At 45.8% G+C, this 23,513-nt stretch overlaps 2 protein-coding genes across 2 annotated transcripts in view; both read right to left on the minus strand.

Moving 5' to 3' along the window:
- On the minus strand, positions 1-23,423 carry LOC139567875 (multidrug resistance-associated protein 1-like). Its single transcript, XM_071389821.1, has 16 exons — positions 23,415-23,423; positions 22,766-22,943; positions 21,196-21,231; positions 17,943-17,994; positions 17,724-17,838; positions 16,978-17,185; positions 16,316-16,502; positions 15,836-15,959; positions 14,741-14,940; positions 14,041-14,167; positions 10,358-10,459; positions 8,570-8,716; positions 7,063-7,221; positions 6,228-6,394; positions 5,656-5,850; positions 1-1,916 (listed from the first exon to the last, which is right to left on the minus strand). The coding sequence occupies exons 1-16, from the start codon at positions 23,421-23,423 to the stop codon at positions 1,808-1,810; spliced, it is 2,115 nt and encodes a 704-aa protein (XP_071245922.1). The 3' UTR covers positions 1-1,807.
- A 3-nt stretch (positions 23,424-23,426) lies between these two features.
- The window catches only part of LOC139568631 (inositol 1,4,5-trisphosphate receptor-interacting protein-like 2), a 7,409-nt gene continuing 7,322 nt past the window's right edge, over positions 23,427-23,513 (minus strand). Inside the window, exon 6 of the mRNA XM_071390939.1 lies at positions 23,427-23,497. Within this exon, the coding sequence (XP_071247040.1) occupies positions 23,427-23,497 (71 nt within the window). The remainder of the gene's footprint in view (positions 23,498-23,513) is intronic.

Genomic DNA, 23,513 nt, shown 5'->3' on the forward strand with positions numbered 1-23,513 from the left:
CAAAACAAAAATGACTCTTTTATAGTCTCTTAACAGAGTACATCTTCAAAAGCACAAAATGCCCATTTAGAATAAAAAAAATAAAAAATAAACCTAGGTGGTATTCTGAGTCTGTTTGACGGAGGAGAGCAGATCAGATGGCCTTCTGACTTCCCACAATGGCAAACCGGAGCGGACAAATTCTGCAAGATGAAGGGAATCTTGAAAACATCCAGACACCCGTTTAAAGGAGAGTTGAACAAACAGAGTTTGTTGAGGGAGAAGGATGGAGGGAGAAGTAACAGAAGGGATTTGTCCTGGAGAAGTCTTTAGTTAATGGAGGGAGGGAGAAGTAACAGAAGGGATTTGTCCTGGAGAAGTCTTTAGTTAAGGGAGGGAGGGAGAAGTAACAGAAGGGATTTGTCCTGGAGAAGTCTTTAGTTAAGGGAGGGATGGAGGGAGGAGTAACAGAAGGGATTTGTCCTGGAGAAGTCTTTAGTTAAGGGATGGATGGAGGGAGAAGTAACAGAAGGGATTTGTCCTGGAGAAGTCTTTAGTTAAGGGAGGGATGGATGGAGGAGTAACAGAAGGGATTTGTCCTGGAGAAGTCTTTAGTTAAGGGAGGGATGGATGGAGGAGTAACAGAAGGGATTTGTCCTGGATAAGTCTTTAGTTAAGGGAGGGATGGAGGGAGAAGTAACAGAAGGGATTTGTCCTGGAGAAGTCTTTAGTTAAGGGAGGGATGGATGGAGGAGTAACAGAAGGGATTTGTCCTGGAGAAGTCTTTAGTTAAGGGAGGGATGGATGGAGGAGTAACAGAAGGGATTTGTCCTGGATAAGTCTTTAGTTAAGGGAGGGATGGAGGGAGAAGTAACAGAAGGGATTTGTCCTGGAGAAGTCTTTAGTTAAGGGAGGGATGGAGGGAGAAGTAACAGAAGGGATTTGTCCTGGAGAAGTCTTTAGTTAAGGGATGGAGGGAGAAGTAACAGAAGGGATTTGTCCTGGAGAAGTCTTTAGTTAAGGGATGGAGGTAGAAGTAACAGAAGGGATTTGTCCTGGAGAAGTCTTTAGTTAAGGGAGGGATGGAGGAGTAACAGAAGGGATTTGTCCTGGAGAAGTCTTTAGTTAAGGGAGGGATGGAGGGAGAAGTAACAGAAGGGATTTGTCCTGGAGAAGTCTTTAGTTAAGGGATGGAGGGAGAAGTAACAGAAGGGATTTGTCCTGGAGAAGTCTTTAGTTAAGGGATGGATAGAGGGAGAAGTAACAGAAGGGATTTGTCCTGGAGAAGTCTTTAGTTAAGGGAGGGATGGAGGAGTAACAGAAGGGATTTGTCCTGGAGAAGCAGCAGCATCAGGTTCAGTGGAGTGAATCCTTTACATATTCTGTGGTAGAGGGTGGAGGGGAGGGAGAAGTAGAGGGAGGGAGAGAGGGATGGAGGGGTAGAGGGAGAAGTAGAGGGAAGGGTAGAGGGAGGGAGAGACGGATGGAGGGGTAGAGGGAGGGATGGAGGGAGAAGTAGACGGAGGGATGGAGTGGAGAAGTAGACGGAGGGTTGGAGTGGAGAAGTAGACGGAAGGATGGAGTGGAGAAGTAGACGGAGGGATGGAGTGGAGAAGTAGACGGAGGGATGGAGTGGAGGTAGAGTGCTCCCATAATTTATACACACTTATCAGTCAGAAACATTGAAATCTTTAGAAATCTCCTCTCTCTCTGCTACCTCTTCCCTGCACAGCCTCCCGGTTAGGAGGAGAGGAAGAGGGAGTTGGAGGAGGAGCTCTCTGTAAGGAGGGATGTTGTTTTTAAGCGCCTGTCCTCTCCCGTTCGCCCCTCAGACCAGTCCTGAGTCTTTAGCCATCTTGTAGAAGATTCCTCTCTTGGTGATGAGAGTGGAGGGAGAGTCAAACTCTGCCATCTCCCCTTTATCCAGGACCAGCACTCTGAAGGAGAGAGATGAGAGAGCAGGTGTGTTTTCATATATTACCTGGTGTAGTACATGATGGTACTGAGTCTGTGTATATACACTGCTCAAAAAAATAAAGGGAACACTTAAACAACACAATGTAACTCCAAGTCAATCACACTTCTGCGAAATCAAACTGTACACTTAGGAAGCAACACTGATTGACAATAAATTTCACATGCTGTTGTGCAAATGGAATAGACAAAAGGTGGAAATTATAGGCAATTAGCAAGACACCCCCAAAAAAGGAGTGATTCTGCAGGTGGTGACCACAGACCACTTCTCATTCCTATGCTTCCTGGCTGATGTTTTGGTCACTTTTGAATGCTGGCGGTGCTCTCACTCTAGTGGTAGCATGAGACAGAGTATACAACCCACACAAGTGGCTCAGGTAGTGCAGTTCATCCAGGGTGGCACATCAATGTGAGCTGTGGCAAAAAGGTTTGCTGTGTCTGTCAGTGTAGTGTCCAGAGCATGGAGGCGCTACCAGGAGTCAGGCCAGTACATCAGGAGACGTGGAGGAGGCCGTAGGAGGGCAACAACCCAGCAGCAGGACCGCTACCTCCGCCTTTGTGCAAGGAGGTGCACTGCCAGCGCCCTGCAAAATGACCTCCAGCAGGCCACAAATGTGCATGTGTCAGCATATGGTCTCACAAGGGGTCTGAGGACCTCATCTCGGTACCTATTGGCAGTCAGGCTACCTCTGGCGAGCACATGGAGGGCTGTGCGGCCCCACAAAGAAATTCCACCCCACACCATGACTGACCCACCGCCAAACCGGTCATGCTGGAGGATGTTGCAGGCAGCAGAACGTTCTCCACGGCATCTCCAGACTCTGTCACGTCTGTCACATGTGCTCATGTGCTCAGTGTGAACCTGCTTTCATCTGTGAAGAGCACAGGGCGCCAGTGGCGAATTTGCCAGTCTTGGTGTTCTCTGGCAAATGCCAAACGTCCTGCACGGTGTTGGGCTGTAAGCACAACCCCCACCTGTGGACGTCGGGGCCCTCATACCACCCTCATGGAGTCTGTTTCTGACCGTTTGAGCAGACACATGCACATTTGTGGCCTGCTGGAGGTCATTTTGCAGGGCGCTGGCAGTGCACCTCCTTGCACAAAGGCGGAGGTAGCGGTCCCGCTGCTGGGTTGTTGCCCTCCTACGGCCTCCTCCACGTCTCCTGATGTACTGGCCTGTCTCCTGGTAGCGCCTCCATGCTCTGGACACTACACTGACAGACACAGCAAACCTTTTTGCCACAGCTCGCATTGATGTGCCATCCTGGATGAACTGCACTACCTGAGCCACTTGTGTGGGTTGTAGACTCCGTCTCATGCTACCACTAGAGTGAGAGCACCGCCAGCATTCAAAAGTGACCAAAACATCAACCAGGAAGCATAGGAACTGAGAAGTGGTCTGTGGTCACCACCTGCAGAATCACTCCTTTTTTGGGGGTGTCTTGCTAATTGCCTATAATTTCCACCTTTTGTCTATTCCATTTGCACAACAGCATGTGAAATTTATTGTCAATCAGTGTTGCTTCCTAAGTGGACAGTTTGATTTCACAGAAGTGTGATTGACTTGGAGTTACATTGTGTTGTTTAAAATCTTCTTATGGCTGCAAGGGGCAGCACTGAGTAACCTGGAAAGAGGTGGCCATTTCAAACGGCCTCCTACTCAATTCTTGCTCGTACAATATGCATATTATCATTTCTATTGGATAGAAAACACTCTCTAGTTTCTTAAACCGTTTGAATTATTTCTCTAAGTGAACCAGAACTCTTTCTGCAGCCCATTTCCTATCCGGAAGTGAGATTTCCAAATGCGAGGTCTTTTTTCAAGAGCTTGTCTATAAAAGGGCATGTCACTTGGGACCATAGAAACACGTCATACGCCTTCCCCTGGGTGTCATGCGGAAGTGAGAGCAGAAAGGACTTGAATATCTCGTTCTGGGATTGAATACAGCCTCTTGGAGTGAGGTCCGCCATAATTTTTTTTCTCGAAGGTGCGAAGTTGGACCTTGTATTGCCTCCTGGAAAACCGTCGTTATAGGTGAATATAATCTCCGGCTTCGATTTTACTTGATACATGTCACAATATCATCCTAAAGTATGTTTTTTCAATATAGTTTAATTATATTATTGAAATTTATTCGGGACTTTAGACGTGATGCGTTGGAAGAATTTTTTCAAGAAGGAGAGGTTAGCGCCGCACGGCCAGTGTGCTTGCTAATTCAAGAGGGAAATAGTTCGTTCTGGATCCAAACAAAGACCGTTCTGGACAATGGACCCCTTTACAACATTCTGATGGAAGATCAACAAAGATAAGGACCCAATTTGGGATGCTATTTCATATATCTGTCGAGCTGTGCTATTGCTACCGATTACTTGGAATCAATGCTGTTGTGTGTTAGCCATTGCAGTAAGCTAATATAACGATATATTGTGTTTTCGCTGTAAAACACTTAAAAAAATCGGAAATATTGTCTGTATTCACAAGATCTTTGTCTTTCATTTTGCTATACACCATATATTTTTCTGAAATGTTTTATGATGAGTAATTAGGTAGTTGACGTTGGTGTCTGTATTTACTCTGGCTACTCCCGTGCTATTTCTGACTGTAGCTATGATGGTAGCATCAATGTAAAACTGATTTATAGCTCAAATATGCAAATTTTTCGAACAAAATATAGATTTATTGTGTAACATGTTATAGGACTGTCATCTGAGGAAGTTGTTTCTAGGTTTGTTTGGTTGGATCTTGGTTAGTTAGGTTGGCTTTGTGCATGCTACCTGTGCTGTGAAAAATGTCTGTCCTCTTTTGTATTTGGTGGTGAACTAACATAAATATACGTGGTGTTTTTGCTGTAAAACATTTTAAAAATCAGACACGTTGGCTGGATTAACAAAATGTTTATCTTTCAAATGCTGTATTGGACTTGTTAATGTGTGAAAGTTAAATATAAAAAAAAAAATGATTTTGAATTTCGCGCCCTGCAATAGAGCTGGATGTTGTCATAAGTGTACCGATGTCGGGACAGCCCGCCTAACAGGTTAAGTGTTCCCTTTATTTTTTTTGAGCAGTGTATTACCTGGTGTAGTCCATGATAGTACTGAGTGTCTATATATTACCTGGTGTAGTCCATGATAGTACTGAGTGTCTATATATTACCTGGTGTAGTCCATGATAGTATTGAGTCTGTGTGTATATTACCTGGTGTAGTCCATGATAGTACTGAGTCTGTGTATATATTACCTGGTGTAGTCCATGATAGTACTGAGTCTGTGTATATATTACCTGGTGTAGTCCATGATAGTATTGAGTCTGTGTGTATATTACCTGGTGTAGTCCATGATAGTATTGAGTCTGTGTGTATATTACCTGGTGTAGTCCATGATAGTATTGAGTCTGTGTATATATTACCTGGTGTAGTCCATGATAGTATTGAGTCTGTGTATATATTACCTGGTGTAGTCCATGATAGTATTGAGTCTGTGTATATATTACCTGGTGTAGTCCATGATAGTATTGAGTCTGTGTATATATATTACCTGGTGTAGTCCATGATAGTATTGAGTCTGTGTATATATATTACCTGGTGTAGTCCATGATAGTACTGAGTGTCTATATATTACCTGGTGTAGTCCATGATAGTATTGAGTCTGTGTGTATATTACCTGGTGTAGTCCATGATAGTATTGAGTCTGTGTGTATATTACCTGGTGTAGTCCATGATAGTATTGAGTCTGTGTGCGATGGTCAGGACAGTGCAGTCATCAAACTGGGTTCTGATGGTGGACTGGATCAGGTTGTCTGTCTCCAGGTCCACAGCAGCCGTGGCCTCATCCAGAACCAGGATCTTTGTCTTCCTCAGGAGGGCTCGGGCCAGACACACCAGCTGGCGCTGACCCAGACTGGAGAGAGGAGAGATGTTTATGAGAGAGAGAGCGAGAGAGAGGTAAGAAACGAGAAGGAGAGAGGTAAGGAGAGGAGGAGAGAGGTAAGGAGAGAAGGTGAGATGGAAGAGGAAAGGAGAGAAGGACGAGAGAGCGAACCAGAAGCTGTGTGTGTATATAATGCTATGTAGGCCTATTTACACTTGTGTGTATAAGGTAGTAGTTGCGGAATTGTTAGGTTAGATTACTTGTTGTTATTACTGCATTGTCGGAACTAGAAGCACAAGCATTTCGCTACACTCGCATTAACATCTGCTAACCATGTGTATGTGACTAATAAAATTTGATTTGATTTGATTTGTATGGTGTATGTAGCCCTATGTAGCCTTGTGTACCTGAGGTTCTCTCCCCCCTCTGAACACTCGTGGTTGAGTTTGTCCGGCAGGCCCGACACAAAGCTCTTGAGATGGGAGAGCTCCAGGGCTCTCCACACCTCCTCATCAGAGTAGCCATCGAAGGGGTCCAGATTCATCCTCAGAGACCCAGAGAACAGCACTGGGTCCTGGAGGGGGGAGGGAGAGAGAGAGGGAAAGGGGGAAGGGGGAGAGAGGGGTGAGGGAGGAGAGAGGGAAAGGGGGAAGGGAGAGAGGGGGGAGGGAGGAGGGGGGAGAGAGGGAAAGGGGGAAGGGAGAGAGAGGGGAGAGGGAGGAGAGAGGGAAAGGGGGAAGGGAGAGAGGGGGGAGGGAGGAGGGAGGAGAGAGGGAAAGGGGGAAGGGAGGGGGGAGGGAGGAGAGAGGGAAAGGGGGAAGGGAGAGAGGGGGGAGGGAGGAGGGAGGAGAGAGGGAAAGGGGGAAGGGAGAGAGAGGGGGGAGGGAGGAGAGAGGGAAAGGGGGAAGGGAGGAGAGAGGGAAAGGGGGAAGGGAGAGAGAGGGGTGAGGGAGGGAGGGGGGAGGGGTGAGGGAGGGAGGGGGGGGGGGTGAGGGAGGGAGGGGGGGGGGGTGAGGGAGGGAGGGGGGGGGGTGAGGGAGGGAGGGGGGGGCATGAGAGAGGGGGGGAGAGAGAGGGGTGAGAGAGGGAGGGGGAGAGCCATGAGAGAGAGAGGGAGAGAGGGAAAGGGGGAAGGGAGAGAGGGGTGAGGGAGGGAGGGGAGAGGATAAATAAAGATATTTTAACATGTATCCAGAAGAGTGTGGGTTAGTTTGAGTGTCTGCATGGGCCGTGGGTCTGTACCTGTGGTATGATGGTGATCCTGGAGCGGAGTTCATGTAGACCCAGCGTAGCGATGTTAACTCCATCTATATGAATCTCTCCCTCACACGCCTCGATGATGCGGAACAATCCTAGAGTCAGAGAGGACTTCCCTGCTCCTGTACGACCTACTATACCCACCTGGAAACAACATCAACATCAACAGTCACTACCCTGCTCCTGTACGACCTGGAACACAATAGTGAAAGACCGGCATGACAGTGTACAGTTCTCATAGGAAAACATGTCACACTTAGCCACCATGCTAACACAGGCTGGGCAGGCATAGTTGTATACCCGATAGCTACGATAGTGCCACCGATGAAGAACAGCCACAGCAAAGCATCCATGCTAGAAAAAGCGTCCATCCATGAACCCCCTCCGCGGCTGGTATGCAACCATTCCCCCCCTTACGGTTAATGCCCGTGTCACACGAAGCATTTTGGACGCAATTTATGTTGCAAGTGACATCATCTCAAGCAACTAAAACTCTGTTGAAATTGCAACTTCCAATCCTTTCATACATCACGGTTTCAAAATTATTTGTTTATCCAAATGTTTGGTAATTGTAACAGCATCGATGTAGACTAAACGCTGGCTGTGCAAATTAACTAGCCAAAATATTGGCTATCTGCCAACCATGTTTTACCAAGCTAGCAACGAGCTAAGCTAGCGAACGTTAGCGAGCTAATGCAGTCAATTTCAGTTGAAACTGGACAAAAAGGTCTTCACTTTTAAAATGAATGACATGTATTGACTGCCAGTCCATGTACATAAAACCATGACTAGCCATGAAGTCTAAACTAGTTTTTACATTTCCCCTGTGTCTTGTCTGTTTTGTTGTGGTTTGCGACATGACAACTAGGTCAGAGTCCCGAACAGAACGATATGCCGAGTTATGTAAACCGTTTCCTGCTCACTGATTGGACATTGCATATAGTCAGTTGTGTGAAATAGGACTGATTTCTATGTCTTGCGATGCAATGCAACCAAGTTGCAGGCAATTTTTAGGGGGTGACACACTGAGCAACACAGATGAAACTTTACTTCAAGCAACATAAATGGCATCCAGATTGCTTCGTGTGACATTGGTTTATAACTAATGAGCTAACTCTCTTGGTTTCGGACTTTGCAACAGTATGGATCATATTTATATACGTTCACTCCTGTCACGCAGCCTAATCCCTCCAGTCACGCAGCCTAATCCCCCCGTCACGCAGCCCAATCCCCCCTGTCACGCAGCCTAATCCCTCCTGTCACGCAGCCTAATCCCTCCTGTCACGCAGCCTAATCCCTCCTGTCACGCAGCCTAATCCCTCCTGTCACGCAGCCTAATCCCCCCCTGTCACGCAGCCTAATCCCCCCCTGTCACGCAGCCTAATCCCTCCTGTCACACAGCCCAATCCCCAATCCCTCCTGTTACACAGCCCAATCCCCAATCCCTCCTGTTACACAGCCCAATCCCCCTCCCCAACCCCCCATCACATACCTTCTCTCCTCCGTGGATGGCTACGGTGATGTTGCGTACGGCCAGTTCCTGGTCCTCTCTGTATCGCAGACCAAACCCTCTGATGTCTATGTTGCCTGCTGTGGGCCAGCCTGGAGGCAGAGACGATTGGTCATGTCTCCAGTCCGCCTGAGAGGGGACAAATATAGGTATATACACAGTCATACACACAGCGTTCCCGTGTACACACCGCGTTCCCGTGTACACACAGCGTTCCCGTGTACACACAGCGTTCCCGTGTACACACAGCATTCCCGTGTACACACAGCATTCCCGTGTACACACAGCATTCCCGTGTACAGACATAGTTCCCGTGTACAGACATAGTTCCCGTGTACAGACATAGTTCCCGTGTACAGACATAGTTCCCGTGTACGCACAGAGTTCCCGTGTACGCACAGAGTTCCCGTGTACGCACAGAGTTCCCGTGTACGCACAGAGTTCCCGTGTACGCACAGAGTTCCCGTGTACGCACAGCGTTCCCGTGTACGCACAGAGTTCCCGTGTACGCACAGAGTTCCCGTGTACGCACAGAGTTCCCGTGTACACACAGAGTAGAAAGACCAGCTGACTGAAGACAGTGTGACAGGTCATATGTTATTTAGTAGAAAGACCAGCTGACTGAAGACAGTACGGCAGGTCATATGTTATTTAGTAGAAAGACCAGCTGACTGAAGACAGTACGGCAGGTCATATGTTATTTAGTAGAAAGACCAGCTGACTGAAGACAGTACGACAGGTCATATGTTATTTAGTAGAAAGACCAGCTGACTGAAGACAGTACGGCAGGTCATATGTTATTTAGTAGAAAGACCAGCTGACTGAAGACAGTACGGCAGGTCATATGTTATTTAGTAGAAAGACCAGCTGACTGAAGACAGTACGGCAGGTCATATGTTATTTAGTAGAAAGACCAGCTGACTGAAGACAGTACGGCAGGTCATATGTTATTTAGTAGAAAGACCAGCTGACTGAAGACAGTACGGCAGGTCATATGTTATTTAGTAGAAAGACCAGCTGACTGAAGACAGTACGACAGGTCATATGTTATTTAGTAGAAAGACCAGCTGAGTGAAGACAGTACGGCAGGTCATATGTTATTTAGTAGAAAGACCAGCTGACTGAAGACAGTACGACAGGTCATATGTTATTTGGTAGAAAGACCAGCTGACTGAAGACAGTACGGCAGGTCATATGTTATTTAGTAGAAAGACCAGCTGACTGAAGACAGTATGGCAGGTCATATGTTATTTAGTAGAAAGACCAGCTGAGTGAAGACAGTACGGCAGGTCATATGTTATTTAGTAGAAAGACCAGCTGACTGAAGACAGTACGACAGGTCATATGTTATTTAGTAGAAAGACCAGCTGACTGAAGACAGTACGACAGGTCATATGTTATTTAGTAGAAAGACCAGCTGACTGAAGACAGTACGACAGGTCATATGTTATTTAGTAGAAAGATCAGCTGACTGAAGACAGTACGGCAGGTCATATGTTATTTATTAGAAAGACCAGCTGACTGAAGACAGTACGGCAGGTCATATGTTATTCAGTAGAAAGACCAGCTGACTGAAGACAGTATGACAGGTCATATGTTATTACAGTGACCACGGTCATTTGGTTGACCAATAACAGTCTTCCAAAATGCCATGACCGTCACAGCCCTACCTACAGAGTTGTATATGAGTACATAAACACACACAGCCCTACCTACAGAGTTGTATATGAGTACATAAACACACACAGTCACAAACACACACAGACGTACCTCTTTCTCTGTGTCTTCGTACTCCTTGACTCTCTCCACGGCCACAATGTTGGTTTCCAGATCTGAAGACATCCTCACTAGCCAGGTCAGAGAGGCCGTCAGCTACAGGACAGAGAGACAGAGAGACAGAGACAGAGAGAGAGAAGGAGGCAGAGAGAGAGAGAGACAGAGACAGACGGAGAGACAGAGAGAGAGACAAAGTGAGAGAGAAAGAGGCAGACAGAGAGACAGAGAGAAGGAGAGGCAGAGACAGAGAGAGAAAATGTAGAGTCAGAATGGTTTGAGCTACAAAGTATTAAAAACTATCTATGATGTCATCTATGACCAGCTGAGACTCACACATGTAACATGTTCTGCTCTATAACGCTCATAAACTTCACAAGACTCGTTACAAGGTAAGGGGTTAATCTACATATAAAACCATAGTAAATCCCAGGTCATAGTGTCTATAATACTGTAAGGGGTTAATCTACATAGAAGACCATAGTAAATCCCAGGTCATAGTGTCTATAATACTGTAAGGGGTTAATCTACATAGAAGACCATAGTAAATCCCAGGTCATAGTGTCTATAATACTGTAAGGGTTAATCTACATAGAAGACCATAGTAAATCCCAGGTCATAGTGTCTATAATACTGTAAGGGTTTAATCTACATAGAAGACCATAGTAAATCCCAGGTCATAGTGTCTATAATACTGTAAGGGTTAATCTACATAGAAGACCATAGTAAATCCCAGGTCATAGTGTCTATAATACTGTAAGGGTTAATCTACATAGAAGACCATAGTAAATCCCAGGTCATGGTGTCTATAATACTGTAAGGGGTTAATCTACATAGAAGACCATAGTAAATCCAAGGTCATAGTGTCTATAATACTGTAAGGGTTTAATCTACATAGAAGACCATAGTAAATCCCAGGTCATAGTGTCTATAATACTGTAAGGGGTCCTTCTACATAGAAGACCATAGTAAATCCCAGGTCATCGTGTCTATAATACTGTAAGGGTTCATCTACATAGAAGACCATAGTAAATCCCAGGTCATAGTGTCTATAATACTGTAAGGGGTTCATCTACATAGAAGACCATAGTAAATCCCAGGTCATAGTGTCTATAATACTGTAAGGGTTCATCTACATAGAAGACCATAGTAAATCCCAGGTCATAGTGTCTATAATACTGTAAGGGGTTCATCTACATAGAAGGCCATAGTAAATCCCAGGTCATAGTGTCTATAATACTGTAAGGGTTAATCTACATAGAAGACCATAGTAAATCCCAGGTCATAGTGTCTATAATACTGTAAGGGGTTAATCTACATAGAAGACCATAGTAAATCCCAGGACATAGTGTCTGTAATACTGTAAGGGGTTAATCTACATAGAAGACCATAGTAAATCCCAGGACATAGTGTCTATAATACTGTAAGGGGTTAATCTACATAGAAGACCATAGTAAATCCCAGGTCATAGTGTCTATAATACTGTAAGGGGTTAATCTACATAGAAGACCATAGTAAATCCCAGGTCATAGTGTCTATAATACTGTAAGGGGTTCTACTACATAGAAGACCATAGTAAATCCCAGGTCATAGTGTCTATAATACTGTAAGGGGTTAATCTACATAGAAGACCATAGTAAATCCCAGGTCATAGTGTCTATAATACTGTAAGGGGTTAATCTACATAGAAGACCATAGTAAATCCCAGGACATAGTGTCTATAATACTGTAAGGGGTTAATCTACATAGAAGACCATAGTAAATCCCAGGTCATAGTGTCTATAATACTGTAAGGGGTTAATCTACATAGAAGACCATAGTAAATCCCAGGTCATAGTGTCTATAATACTGTAAGGGGTTAATCTACATAGAAGACCATAGTAAATCCCAGGTCATAGTGTCTATAATACTGTAAGGGGTTAATCTACATAGAAGACTATAGTAAATCCCAGGACATAGTGTCTATAATACTGTAAGGGGTTAATCTACATAGAAGACCATAGTAAATCCCAGGTCATAGTGTCTATAATACTGTAAGGGGTTAATCTACATAGAAGACCATAGTAAATCCCAGGTCATAGTGTCTATAATACTGTAAGGGGTTAATCTACATAGAAGACCATAGTAAATCCCAGGTCATAGTGTCTATAATACTGTAAGGGGTTAATCTACATAGAAGACCATAGTAAATCCCAGGTCATAGTGTCTATAATACTGTAAGGGTTAATCTACATAGAAGACCATAGTAAATCCCAGGACATAGTGTCTGTAATACTGTAACAAGCTCACCTAGTTACAACCTCCACACAGTGGTCACTGGCTAGTTGGACATTCATTTCCCACTGAGAAAACCCCTTCTGTCCTTACAGCACTCGTATATATTTGTATCAGGTTTTTGCTTCAACGGACCTCATGAATGCAACCATTTATGTCAAATGTGTTTAGTGTTCTACTGGTTGGTAAAACACTTCATTGGGAGGCTGAATATAAGGACTGGACATGCAGGTAAATGTGTTTAGTGTTCTACTGGTTGGTAACATGGTAAAACACTTCATTGGGAGGCTGAATATAAGGACTGGACATGCAGGTAAATGTGTTTAGTATTCTACTGGTTGGTAACATGGTAAAACACTTCATTGGGAGGCTGAATATAAGGACTGGACATGCAGGTAAATGTGTTTAGTGTTCTACTGGTTGGTAACATGGTAAAACACTTCATTGGGAGGCTGAATATAAGGACTGGACATGCAGGTAAATGTGTTTAGTGTTCTACTGGTTGGTAACATGGTAAAACACTTCATTGGGAGGCTGAATATAAGGACTGGACATGCAGGTAAATGTGTTTAGTGTTCTACTGGTTGGTAACATGGTAAAACACTTCATTGGGAGGCTGAATATAAGGACTGGACATGCAGGTAAATGTGTTTAGTGTTCTACTGGTTGGTAACATGGTAAAACACTTCATTGGGAGGCTGAATATAAGGACTGGACATGCAGGTAAATGTGTTTAGTATTCTACTGGTTGGTAACATGGTAAAACACTTCATTGGGAGGCTGAATATAAGGACTGGACATGCAGGTAAATGTGTTTAGTATTCTACTGGTTGGTAACATGGTAAAACACTTCATTGGGAGGCTGAATATAAGGACTGGACATGCAGGTAAATGTGTTTAGTGTTCTACTGGTTGGTAACATGGTAAAACACTTCATTGGGAGGCTGAATATAAGGACTGGACATGCAGGTAAATGTGTTTAGTATTCTACTGGTTGGTAACATGGTAAAACACTTCATTGGGAGGCTGAATATAAGGACTGGACATGCAGGTAAATGTGTTTAGTATTCTACTGGTTGGTAACATGGTAAAACACTTCATTGGGAGGCTGAATATAAGGACTGGACATGCAGGTAAATGAAAGAGATGAATGATGTTAGCTGGGGTCTCAGGACTGATAGGGTTAAACATCCTGGGGTGAGTTTCCCAGAAACACAAGGTTCATCTCCAACTTGAAGATCCTCATTCATCCACTGCCTGTTTCTGGGGGGTAACCGACCCGGCTGTGAAACTAAACCAAAGGATGAAGGTAACTCTTCCGTTTTTGTATTGAAACACCATCCTACGGTTCCAGTTCACACACACACACACACACACACACACACACACACACAAACGTAACTGACCTGTAGCGCGTATGAGATGGACAGGCCCATGATCCCAGGGCTGAGGCTCTCTCTAGCCATCACAGCAAACAGAGCAGCAAACATTACGATACCGTTCCCTACAAACTCCAGACGCACCGCCAGCCACCTACAACACAGAGAGATATTAGAAACATTACGGTACAGTTCCCTACAAACTCCAGACGCACCGCCAGCCACCTACAACACACAGAGATATTAGAAACATTACGGTACAGTTCCCTACAAACTCCAGACGCACCGCCAGCCACCTACAACACACAGAGATATTAGAAACATTACGGTACAGTTCCCTACAAACTCCAGACGCACCGCCAGCCACCTACAACACAGAGAGATATTAGAAACATTACGGTACAGTTCCCTACAAACTCCAGACGCACCGCCAGCCACCTACAACACAGAGAGATATTAGAAACATTACGGTACCGTTCCCTACAAACTCCAGACGCACCGCCAGCCACCTACAACACAGAGAGATATTAGAAACATTACGGTACCGTTCCCTACAAACTCCAGACGCACTGCCAGCCACCTACAACACAGATTATAAACACATACTGTTTCATGTGAAAGAACAGGTGAATGTTAATAATATCTGCTATAGTATGGACATTTTATATCTCAACATGACTTATTGATTTAACCAATAAAGATGTGTGTGTGTGACCACGCTCCTCACCGGTTGGCTACGATGCTGGGGTAGTATGCTTTCTGGTTGTGGTCAACGCGACCGTCGCTCTCCCTGATGAAGCGTTCCTGCTCCCCGAAGGCTCGGATGACGCTGGTGCCTAGCAACGTCTCGTTGAAGTGCGTGTAGACCGGGGAGCGACTGACTGACTCCAGACGCTTCAACTGACGAGACGACGCCACGTAGAAACGCTGTGGGGAGGGATGACATGGAGGGAGATAAAATAACAGTGAGTAGGAAAAGAGGGATGCATTTCACTCTCTCTCTCACCCCCCCTCTTTCACACACACCCCCCTCTCTATCTGTCTCTCTCTCACCCCCCCCCCCTTTCACACACACCCTCCTCTATCTGTCTCTCTCTCACCCCCCCTTTCACACACACCCTCCTCTATCTGTCTCTCTCTCCAACTCTCCCCCCTCTCTCTGACACATCCTCTCTCTCCCCTCTCACACACCCCCCCTCTCTGTCTCTCTCTCCAACTCTCCTCCCTCTCTCTCTCAAACTCTCCCCCTCTCTCTCACACACCCCCCCTCTCTCTGTAACTCTCCCCCCTCTCTCACACACCCTTCTCTCTCACACACCCTTCTCTCTCTGTCTCTCTAACACCCCCACCCTCTCTCAGTCTCTCTCTCTAACCCCTCTCTCTCACACACCCTACTCTCTCTGTCTCGCTAACCCCCCCCACCCTCTCTCTCAGTCTCTCTACCCCCCCCCCCTCAGCAACCCACCTGGACAAAGAAGTAGAGTATCCCCAGAGGAGGTATGATAATAGTCCCTCTCTCTAACCCCCCCTCAGCGACCCACCTGGACAAAGAAGTAGAGTATCCCCAGAGGAGGTATGATAATAGTCCCTCTCTCTAACCCCCCCTCTCTCAGTCTCTCTCTCTAACCCCCCCTCAGCGACCCACCTGGACAAAGAAGTAGAGTATCCCCAGAGGAGGTATGATAATAGTCTCTCTAACCCCCCCCTCAGCGACCCACCTGGACAAAGAAGTAGAGTATCCCCAGAGGAGGTATGATAATAGTCTCTCTCTCTAACCCCCCCTCTCTCAGTCTCTCTCTCTAACCCCCCCTCAGCGACCCACCTGGACAAAGAAGTAGAGTATCCCCAGAGGAGGTATGATAATAGCCACTAGTGGAGTAGCCATCAGTATAACCACACAGGATCCCACTACGTTGAACATGGAGCCCATGAACATCTTAATGATACTGGGGAGAGAGGAGAGAAGGACTTCTATAAGGCAGCATTACATGGAATCAACAGCAGCAGACACAGGAATATTTACTTCTATAAGACAGTATTACATGGAATCAACAGCAGGTGACACAGGAATATGTACTTCTATAAGGCAGTATTACATGGAATCAACAGCAGCAGACACAGGAATATGTACTTCTATAAGGCAGTATTACATGGAATCAACAGCAGGTGACACACAAATTTCAGACAATTTCACATTTTCATAAATACACAAAATTCGACAGACACAATAAAATTGACAACTTAAAAAATAAAAAATAATTTAAAGATATTCTGTACAAATATAGATGTTTTGTGTAAAAACCTTGGGATGACAGAGTCGATGGTGTCGGTCTCCTTAGCGAAGCGGTTCACCAGGTTACCGCTGGGGGTGCGCTCGAAGAAGGACATGGGGGAGCGCAGTACGTTGTACAGCATGGACTGGTGGAGGTAGCGGGATGCTAATATACCACCCACAGACACAGAGATGGAGTAGCAGAACACAGCTATGCCTGAGAGAGAGAGGGGAGGGGGGTATGGGGGGAGAGAGAAAGGGGGTATGGGGAGAAGGGGAGAGAGAGAGGGGAAGGGGATATGGGGAGAAGGGGAGAGAGAGAGGGGGAGGGGATATGGGGAGAAGGGGAGAGAGAAAGGGGGTATGGGGAGAAGGGGAGAGAGAGAGGGGAAGGGGATATGGGGAGAAGGGGAGAGAGAGAGGGGGAGGGGATATGGGGAGAAGGGGAGAGAGAGAGGGGAAGGGGGTATGGGGAGAAGGGGAGGAGAGTGAGGGGAAGGGGGTATGGGGAGAAGGGGAGAGAGAGAGGGGGAGGAGAGAGTGGGGAAGGGGGTATGGGGAGAGGGGGGGGAAAGAGAGGGGGAGGGGGTATGGGGAGAAGAGAGGAAGGGAGAGAGTTGAACATAAAGACTTGTAGACAGACCAGGATACCACCCACAGAGACAGAGACTAACACACACCAACGTCCTTACCCTGTGAGACCCCCAGAGCTCCGTACACCCCCAGTCTCATCTCTCTGCTGGGCTGGGTTCCGTTGATGACTGGGTCGTCAGTCCACAGACTGAGCCAGTAGTTAGAGAAGAGAGAGGCGAAGTGGTGACTGAAGAACAGGAAGATACTGACACAGGACAACACCACCCCTATAGCCTTCATATACTCCCAGAATACTGACAACTTCACCTAGAGGGAGAGAGAGACAGGGGGAGAGAGGGAGAGGGAGGGGGAGAGAGGGAGGGGGAGAGAGAGAGAGAGAGAGACCAAGAAAAGAGAGAGGAGAGAGACCAAGAAAAGAGAGAGGAGAGAGGGAGAGAGAGAGAGAGAGAGAGAGAGAGGAGAGAGAGAGAGAGAGAGAGGAGAGAGAGAGAGAGAGAGAGAGAAAGAGAGAGGAGAGAGAGAGAGAGAGAGAGAAAGAGAGAGAGAGAAAGAGAGAGAGAGAGAGAGAGAGAGAGAGAGAGAGAGAGAGAGAGAGAGAGAGAGAGAGAGAGAGAGAGAGAGAGAGAGAGAGAGAGAGAGAGAGAGAGAGAGAGAGAGAGAGAGGGGGGGGAGAGAGAGAGAGCAAGAAAAGAGAGAGAGAAAGAGGAGAGAGAAAGAGAGAGACCAAGAAAAGAGAGATTCTAGGTTCAATGTAAGAGATGGACAGTTGCTATGAGGCTCTGGTGTACTACATTGACTGTTAATAGGGTGTCATTTAAGATCTCACACACACACAGTCTCTTACCCGTCCGGTGTTGGCCTTGTCAGCCTCTGTGATTCTCCCCACCTCAGCGTTCTTGGCCTTCTTCCCCAGGACCTCTCCTTCTGTCCTCACTGCTGACGTACTGGTATGGTTCTGACTGGAGACACAGAGAGAGAGAGTGTGCCATAGATTTGAGATGTTTGTAGAGTTTAGCGTGAGCTGTAAAGCCAGGCATTTCAGCAGAGTGGAGTGTCCACTCACCCAATCACAGCAGCAGGAAGTCCATTCTCCAGTCCTCTCTTTGGTGCAGAGTCTAGACATCCCAGAGAAGAGACAGACACCTGGTCAGACCTTTCACTGATTATAGGGAGTACATCACACACTCACACACTCTAGACTCAAACACTATCTCACACACACACACACAGCTAGAATAACCATAGCAGCATTAGCACCACACAAAGCAGGGTCAGAACAGCTCCAGGGAAACACCTGCACCTTAGCACTGGTCTCAGGTCAGATCACCACGCCCCAATCCTAGCCTTAACTACTAGGAATAGAAACTAAGGAGTAGGGTTGAGCGGTATCCAGATGGGAAAAGGGGGGATACCTAGTCCGTTGTACAACTGAATGCATTCAACTGAAATGTGTCTTCCGGGCATTTAACCCAACCCCTCTGAACGTTCATACCGTCATACCGTTTCTGTACCGTACCGAGGTGTACGGTATGACCGGAAGTGCACACAAGGGGGCGCTGTTTCTAAAAAACACACAAAACTATTTAGGCACCAGAGATCTTAATCCAGGAAAGGGGGGGGTTGAATATCTCTGCTGTAACCAAGAAGCTTGATCCTGACATCTAGCTACTTAGCTATTCAGTTATAACAAACCAGATGCAGAGCTGGAGTCCTGAACTGGATAGAATTTATTTCACACATCTCAGATTTCTTACAGGTCAACTGAACGTATAGTTGTAAAACAGTGGGGTAGCACGTCCCTCCGCAGCCCCAACGAGGGGAAATCATACCATCTGTATGTCGAAACACTTCTTTATACAGTATACACGGTATATCTCCCAAGTCTACTAAGGATGTTTCCCCAAATGCACCCTATTCCCTATATAGTGCACTACTTTTGATAGGGTTTTTGGGCCCTGGACAAAGCAGTGCACTTTAAAGGGAATAAGGTGCCCTTTTGGGAAGTACACTAAACCTGACACCAGAGCTGTGCTTAAGAGTGAATACATCATAAGCAACCAGGGTATCCATCCAGTATCACTGATATCATGTTATAATGATACCAACCAGGGTATCCATCTAGCATCCCCGATATCATGTTATAATGATACCAACCAGGGTATCCATCCAGCATCACTGATATCATGTTATAATGATACCAACCAGGGTATCCATCCAGTATCACTGATATCATGTTATAATGATACCAACCAGGGTATCCATCCAGTATCACTGATATCATGATACCAACCAGGGTATCCATCCAGCATCACTGATATCATGTTATAATGATACCAACCAGGGTATCCATCCAGTCTCACTGATATCATGTTATAATGATACCAACCAGGGTATCCATCCAGCATCCCCGATATCATGTTATAATGATACCAACCAGGGTATCCATCCAGCATCCCTGATATCATGTTATAATGATACCAACCAGGGTATCCATTCAGCATAACTGATATCATGTTATAATGATACCAACCAGGGTATCCATCCAGCATCACTGATATCATGTTATAATGATACCAACCAGGGTATCCATCCAGCACCACTGATATCATGTTATAATGATACCAACCAGGGTATCCATCTAGCATCACTGATATCATGTTATAATGATACCAACCAGGGTATCATCCAGCATCACTGATATCATGTTATAATGATACCAACCAGGGTATCCAGCCAGCATCACTGATATCATGTTATAAATGATAGCAACCAGGGTATCCATCCAGTATCACTGATATCATAATACCAACCAGGGTATCCATCCAGCATCACTGATATCATGTTATAATGATACCAACCAGGGTATCCATCCAGCATCACTGATATCATGTTATAATGATACCAACCAGGGTATCCATCCAGCATCACTGATATCATGTTCTAATGATACCAGTGAGATAAACTCTCCGTGTTGTCACAACTAAACGGTTTTAAACATCACCCCATGCTCATGTCAAAAAGTGCTTCTATGTCTTCAAACCCTTGACAAGATGCTGTATAACTCAACTGGTTTCATGCATTGTAAACCCATTCAAATTGATCAGAACATTTCCACACAAACTGGTGGAATCTCAAGCAGTCCCTTCCCCATCACACTCAGACCCCAGGATCCAGCCCCACCCAACCCTGACACCTCCCACCCATCCAGCCCAGAACCCACCCATCCAGCCCAGAACCCACCCATCCAGCCCTCCTCCCACCCATCCAGCCCAGAACCCACCCATCAATCAGCCCTCCTCCCACCCATCCAGCCCTCCTCCCACCCATCCAGTCCAGAACCCACCCATCATCACTCATTAACTCAACAACAAAGTGTCAGGTTTTAGAGTTGAAAACAACCTGGACCAGGAGTACCTCTGTTTTCTCTGAGTGCTGCTGTAGTGTAGCTGACATGCAAACACATGCATGAGCCAGGCTGTGTGTGTCCATACTGCAGGGCCATCTTTACACGGCCTTACATGGCCTACCACCCTCGTCTCATAGCCTCAGATCAGAGTGACCTCATACCCTCATACCAGTGACCTCGTGACCTCATACCAGTGACCTCGTGACCGCATACCCTCATATCAGAGTGACCTCATACCCTCAGATCAGAGTGACCTCATACCCTCAGATCAGAGTGACCTCATACCCTCAGATCAGAGTGACCTCATACCCTCACATCAGAGTGACCTCATACCCTCACATCAGAGTGACCTCATACCCTCACATCAGAGTGACCTCATACCCTCAGATCAGAGTGACCTCATACTCTCAGATCAGAGTGACCTCATACCCTCAGATCAGAGTGACCTCATACCCTCAGATCAGAGTGACCTCATACCCTCATATCAGAGTGACAATCTGAAATCAGAGATACTGATGTGAAAATAATTCCTGGAATTCCACCCAACTAAACCAATTATTTAATGTCAAGACAAACTAGTTAATTTTTTTATCATCTCCACACCAGTCCTGTAGCCTGACCCCATCCTGACCCCAGCCAGACCACTGTGCTCTCCTAACTGATCAGGACGGTGGAACAAAGCTACCAGTCCAGATCAGTAGTGTTTGTTAAGGGAAAGAGGGAGAAGACAAGGAGAGGTAGCCTGTATGAGGATAGAGACACTACCTAAACCAAGGCTGTGTCCCAGATGGCACTCTAGTCCCTACATAGGACTCATATGGCTATGGTCAAAACAAGTACACTACATAGTGAATATGGTTCCATTTGGGACACAGCCCAAGTCTCCTAGGGGACAGACAACCAATCAAACCTTCAGTATCCTCCTCCTCCTCCCTCCCCTCTTCTTCTGAATGGCAGACAGGACAAAAAAGGGGATGAAAGAAAGAGAGAGAGAGAGCGAAGGAGAGAGAGAGAGAGCGAAGGAGAGAGAGAGAGAGAGCGAAGGAGGGAGAGAGAGAGAGCGAAGGAGAGAGAGAGAGAGAGCGAAGGAGGGAGAGAGAGAGAGCGAAGGAGAGATAGAGAAAGAGAGCGAAGGAGAGATAGAGAGCGAAGGAGAGAGAGAGAGTGAAGGAGAGAGAGCGCAGGAGAGAGAGCGCAGGAGAGAGAGAGAGTGAAGGATGGAGAGAGAGAGAGCGAAGGAGGGAGAGAGAGAGAGCGAGGAGCGAAGGAGAGATAGAAGAGAGAAGAAGGGGAGAGAGGAGAAAGAGCGAGAGATGAGGGAGATGAGAGAGAGCACGAAGGAGAAAGAGAGAAGGAAAGAGATGAGAAAGAGATGAGAAAGAGAGAAGGAAAGAGATGAGAAAGAGAGAAGGAAAGAGATGAGAAAGAGAGAAGGAAAGAGATGAGAAAGAGAGAGAAAGAGAAAGAGAGAAGGAAAGAGATGAGAAAGAGACAAATGTAAGAATATATGAAATAGAAAAACAATAATGAAAGGCAGGGTTGGGAAGTAACTGATTACATGTAATACATTAAATGTAATCTGATTACAAATAACTAATCAGTTACGCTACCAGCAAACATATTGTAATCAGAGTACAGATACTTTTGAAAAACGAGATAATTACTTATTGGATTACTACTCCATTTAGACAGGATGTTTGTGGAAAAATACATTATGGCACCTTTCGGTTTTCTGAATGACATTCAATTCAACATTCAAAAAAGGAGCAAGTTTAAGTTTTTTCCACCTGAGACAGTCTGACCACTATGATGACACACCAAATGATGACCACCAATCAGAAACCACTATGTCGACACACCAAATGATGACCACCAATCAGAAACCACTATGTCAACACACCAAATGATGACCACCAATCAGAAACCACTATGTCGACAAACCAAATGATGACCACCAATCAGAAACCACTATGTCGACACACCAAATGATGACCACCAATCAGAAACCACTATGTCAACACACCAAATGATGACCACCAATCAGAAACCACTATGTCGACACACCAAATGATGACCACCAATCAGAAACCACTATGTCGACACACCAAATGATGACCACCAATCAGAAACCACTATGTCGACACACCAAATGATGACCACCAATCAGAAACCACTATGTCGACACACCAATCAGAAACCATTATGTCGACACACCAAATGATGACCACCAATCAGAAACCACTATGTCGACACCAAATGTGTTTGATGGATCCTTTTTGTCTTCTTCTAATGAAAGTAATCCAAAAGTAATCGTTACTGAGTAATCCAAAAATTACATTACTGATTACACAAATGGTGACAATGACTATAGTGGTTATAGAGATGATGACATGACAAACGGTGACAATGACGATAGTGGTTATAGTATAGCGATGTAGCTAGCTGCTGCTGCTGCTGATGACGAAGATAATAAATGTCACCTGATTCGTCATCTTCCTGCTCTTTGTTGGCGTAAGTCCTGAGGAACTCAGCGAAGGCCCCGTCACGTGCCATCAGCTCCAGGTAGGAGCCCCTCTCAGTGATCTCTCCCTCCACCATCACCAGGATCAGATCTGCCTGGGGCAGGAAGCTCAGACCGTGGGTCACCAAGACACGAGTCTATGGAGACAGAGACACACAGAGGGTCAGATAAGGGCTTTTTAAAGAGATCCAGTATATTAAGGGTCACCAGGACACGAGTCTACGGAGACGGAGACAGAGGGTCAGATTAGGGCTTTTTTAAATAGATCCAGTATATTAAGGGATTTCAGTTGACAGATTGAAGATAGATATGGCACACAGACACAATCCACGTCTCTATTGTCTCAAGGCTTAAAAATCCGTCTTTACCCAGGTCTCCTCTCCTTCAGCTACACTGATTGAAGTGGATTTAACAAGTGACAACAATAAGGGATCACCTGGATTCACCTGGTCAGTCTACGTCATGGAAGGGGCATGTTTTGTACACTGAGTGTATTTACAGTATATATACTGTATATTTTGAATGAACAGCTGACTGAAGACTGGACGGCCGGGGATTTGTGCGGTTGAGTCCGTTTCAAAGATGGTGGAGAAATGAAGATCGTTCACTTTGACCATTTATCATGGGGAAGAAAAGCCTGTTCCAGTCTGCTTAAGAGGTGGTTCTCCTACAGACATCAATGCAATAGCAGCTGTAGAGGAACCAGG

The sequence above is a fragment of the Salvelinus alpinus genome, chromosome 1, assembly GCF_045679555.1.
Source record: "Salvelinus alpinus chromosome 1, SLU_Salpinus.1, whole genome shotgun sequence".
NCBI classification, from domain to species: domain Eukaryota; kingdom Metazoa; phylum Chordata; class Actinopteri; order Salmoniformes; family Salmonidae; genus Salvelinus; species Salvelinus alpinus.

Coding starts and splice junctions, on each gene's coding strand:
- LOC139567875 (XM_071389821.1), bottom strand. Junction 17,995..21,195: donor GGAGGAGGAGGATACTGAAG/GTTTGATTGGTT, acceptor TGGGATGTCTAG/ACTCTGCACCAAAGAGAGGA. Junction 16,503..16,977: donor AGCTCTGGGGGTCTCACAGG/GTAAGGACGTTG, acceptor TCTCTCTCTCAG/GCATAGCTGTGTTCTGCTAC.